A 3,865-nucleotide genomic window follows, 5' to 3' on the forward strand; every position below is an offset into this window, starting at 1 on the left:
CGCCTCATGGTGGGGCCCTTGGCAGCCGTAGGAACGCGCCAAAGGCGGCGTTCTGCGGCTCGCATGGCTGCTGTAAATCGTTCCCCGATGAACGGATTGTACTGAAACTGAAATCTCGATTACAATGTAAATTGTGGTTGAAAATAAAGAAATTGATTAATTAATTGATTGAACTCTTTTAAATTTTTTCTTTTTTGCTCATATTAAAATGCCTCATATCAATAAACCAATCTTCGACGTCAGCGCTATAGGGAAGCGCCTCATGGTGGGGCCCTTGGCAGCCGTAGGAACGCGCCAAAGGCGGCGTTCTGCGGGACGCATGGCCGCGGTAAATCGTTCCCCGATGAACGGATTGTACTGAAACTGAAATCTCGATTACAATGTAAATTGTGGTTGAAAATAAAGAAATTGATTAATTAATTGATTGAACTCTTTTAAATTTTTTCTTTTTTGCTCATATTAAAATGCAACATATCTTTCCTTTTTCTCTCTTTTTTATGAAAGGAAACAAATCTGTTCTGCCTAAGAAGGGTGAGATGTTTTAATAAGTCAGTTTACTAAAACTTTAACTTAACTTCCTGTTTTTTGACACAATTTGACGCTTAGAAAGGAATCCATCAATCTGATTGGCAGCCAGAATCATTAGTTTCATCTTTAATTATAACAGATGCTTCAGCTACAGATTACAGATTACAGATCCCAGCGTAATCAGAAGGTTTTGAGGTTCTGCCACCTTGATGGGCCGTTATAGACCTAAAACATCCAGAGTTGGTTTGTTTGGGGGTTCAGCAGAACTGCTATGTTTCCACACAGGAAATGGACATCGAGGTGGATGAGAACGGCACGTTGGACCTGAGCATGAAGAAGCCCATCAAACGGGAGGGCAGCGTGTCTGGCACCAGCCCCGGGGTGCGCTCCCCAGACCCATCTTCATCCTCCTCCTCCTCCTCCTTCCACCACGGGGGAAACAGTGGAATGACGTCCCCAAACCTTCAAACGTACAAACAGGAAGAGTGGGAGGGGCCGCTGGATTTCACCAAACCCAACCGCCAGAGGGAGGAGGAAGCAGACGAGGTCAGTGCAATCAGACAGGAGCCTTTCCTTTCCTGCTGCTGGAGTCACTGAGGAGCTGCTGCAGCATAAATACCCACACACTAAAAAACCCTTAAGCCTTTTCAATGAAAACTTCTTGTTTACATCACTTTCTTTGTCTAATCGCCTTTTCTTGCTTCCTCTTTCTATTATTCCTTTCTTTGAGTGAAATGCAAGAGTTACCAGCAGCTGAAACATAGCAGAGGTGGTGTGTCAGGTGCATTGCACCATCCAGGATTTGGCATATGCTAATTTTCACTGCTTTGAACTTTTTCAAAAGAAATATAAAGGCCTTGGATGTTAATTTTTTATGAGGACACTTTGCATTTGGAAACATCAAGTCTACAGAAGAATAAGGGAGGGGGGGGGGAGTATGTGAAGTTTTGTTTTTCTTTTTTCCATCTATGCAGTGATTTCTGTTCTGCAAACAAACCTAAGCAGTGCGTCTGTTTTCAGATGGAGCACACGGGCCACTCGTACGTCTCCTCCGACCAGGAGGACTGCGACGGGCTGCAGGACTGTCTGGAGGACAGGAAGTACCCAGGAGAGGTCACAACTCCCAGCTTCAAGGTCAAGTTTCAGCCCAAGGACAGCAAGAAGGAGCTGCTCTCGTAAGTGTGGCTGCGGAGGTTTAAACACGGTTAGCTGGTTAGCATCCCAGAAACACTTTGCTTCTACTGTTTGCTTTTCAATCCCATTTGGTTATTTCTGCCCAATTTAACTGATTTTACTCTCAGAAACCGAATCCTGTTGCAGATTAAAACATCCTGACTTATGAAACTATTTATTAAATCTAAACTAACTTTCCCATCAAATAAATCAAACCAAGAACATGTTTGATTCTCAATTATCATCACATCGAGTGATGGAGATCCTGACATCTTTATTGTTTCTTTAATTCAGGCTTTTATCCACAATTAAAAGAGTCAGAAAATTACAAATCTTCATGCATGAAACTAAAATCATAATGAAATGTTAAAGATGAAAATGTTTCTCCTGCCTTAATGGACCAGATCGCTCTTAAAAGCAGCATCAAAATATGCTGACATTTATCAGAACTTTTACTAACTCTTATTTTCTAATAAAGTCTGTATAAAAGCGTCATAATAATTAATGAACTTCTAGTTAAATTGTTTAGTTTCAGCATTTTGAACATTTTATTCTGTTTTCTAATAACTTCAGAATATATTGGAACATATGAAGCTTTAACTGTTGAGGGAAATCTCAGCTTTTAGGACCAATTTACTTCCTGTTCTACTTTTTATTTTAAATTCTCTGTCTTTGCACCCCTTCCCCCCCCCCTACAGGTGCCCCACACCTGGCTGTGACGGCAGCGGCCATATCACAGGAAACTACGCCTCCCATCGCAGGTACGCTCCAACGCCTGCTGCTCATCGCAAAGTTAGAGATTATTAGAGGCTAGATCCTCAGAGGCTAGATCATCAAAGGCTAGATCATCAAAGGTTAGATCCGCAGAGGCTAGATCCTCAGAGGTTAGATCCTCTGAGGTTAGATCCTCAGTGGTTAGATCCTCAGAGGTTAGATCCTCAGTGGTTAGATCCTCAGAGGTTAGATCCTCTGAGATTAGATCCTCTGAGGTTAGATATTGTGAAGTTAGATCCTCAGAGGTTAGATCTTCTGAAATTAGATCCTCTGAGGTTAGATATTGTGAAGGTAGATCCTCTGAGGTTAGATATTGTGAAGGTAGATCCTGATGTGAATGTTACAGTAAAGCCAGTGAATGACTTTAATGTCCATCTATAATTGATCTTTCTATCTTATTCCTGAATGATCTTGCTGTTTCTCTTCACTCACGTCCTTCTTCTCCTCGGCTTCCCTCCTCGCCTCTTTCTCCTTGTTTCTCTCAGTCTGTCTGGGTGTCCTCTCGCTGATAAGAGCCTTCGCTCCCTCATGGCGGCCCACACCCCTGAACTCAAGTATGTCTGCTCTGCGCTTTGTTTGCCTTCTGTTTCAGCAAACTGCTGCTCCCACCGTCCAGCCTTTACTCTGCTGATGTTAGCTCATCTGCTGCTGCTTCTTTCTGCACATAGATGCTTCCATCAGTCACACATAGAAATGTTTGATCTGTAAACATGTTTATGGACATTTAAAGTTGATTAATATGCATCCAGTGCCTTGAAAATGTTTCCATAACCTTTCACCTTTTTTTTTTGCATTTCCACGTGTCAAATACTTCAATGTGTGTTTTTGGGGATTTAATGTTTTTTTCTAAGCATAACTATGATGTTGAAAGGAGAAGAGCTTCCCTTTGCTTTCAGCTGCCTTCACTGCGGCTCTAATAAAACAGACAAAAAAGTAAATCAGTTCAAAACGATTCACTCATCCTAAGAGTAAAGTTTCAGTAACTCCTGCTATCCAGGTTTCCTCTGAGCAGCTGGAGATGTTGATGGCTGTGGGCAGAAAGCTGCTCCTGTAGAGGTCTGTGTTCCAGCCTCTGACTCGAGACGCCCTGTCGCTCAGGGTTCCCCCTGTTGAACACACAGGTTCACTGTGGAGAACTTTAAACTTTGCCTTTATGGAGAGAAAACAGCAATCATTTCACATTTGGTTCGTCCCAAAACCATTGTAGTCTCTGAGCGGTCCACCTGTTCAGGGAAGCATAGCGGTGGGAGTATCATGAGCAGGGACTCCGGAGAGATGGAGAGAGTGGAGGGCAGGTCAGTCCCGGCAGAGATCCTGCTGGAGGAGGAGGCCAGGGAGGATCTTAAAGGAATAGTACACCCAAAACATGATTAGCCTTCATTTTCTACTC

At 43.0% G+C, this 3,865-nt stretch overlaps 1 protein-coding gene across 18 annotated transcripts in view; it reads left to right on the plus strand.

The window, feature by feature from the left end:
* myt1 (myelin transcription factor 1) overlaps positions 1-3,865 on the plus strand; it is a 59,632-nt gene that overhangs the window by 46,373 nt on the left and 9,394 nt on the right. For 14 of the 18 annotated variants that reach the window (XM_015404180.1, XM_015404182.1, XM_015404177.1 and 11 more), the window contains 4 exons: positions 814-1,074; positions 1,549-1,703; positions 2,400-2,462; positions 2,961-3,029. In XM_015404180.1, the coding sequence (XP_015259666.1) occupies positions 814-1,074; positions 1,549-1,703; positions 2,400-2,462; positions 2,961-3,029 (548 nt within the window). The remainder of the gene's footprint in view (positions 1-813; positions 1,075-1,548; positions 1,704-2,399; positions 2,463-2,960; positions 3,030-3,865) is intronic. The other 4 variants (XM_015404190.1, XM_015404191.1, XM_015404194.1 and 1 more) reach the window with 1 other exon arrangement.

The sequence above is a fragment of the Cyprinodon variegatus genome, unplaced genomic scaffold (genome assembly GCF_000732505.1).
Source record: "Cyprinodon variegatus isolate N-32 unplaced genomic scaffold, C_variegatus-1.0 Scaffold1659, whole genome shotgun sequence".
Lineage (NCBI taxonomy): Eukaryota > Metazoa > Chordata > Actinopteri > Cyprinodontiformes > Cyprinodontidae > Cyprinodon > Cyprinodon variegatus.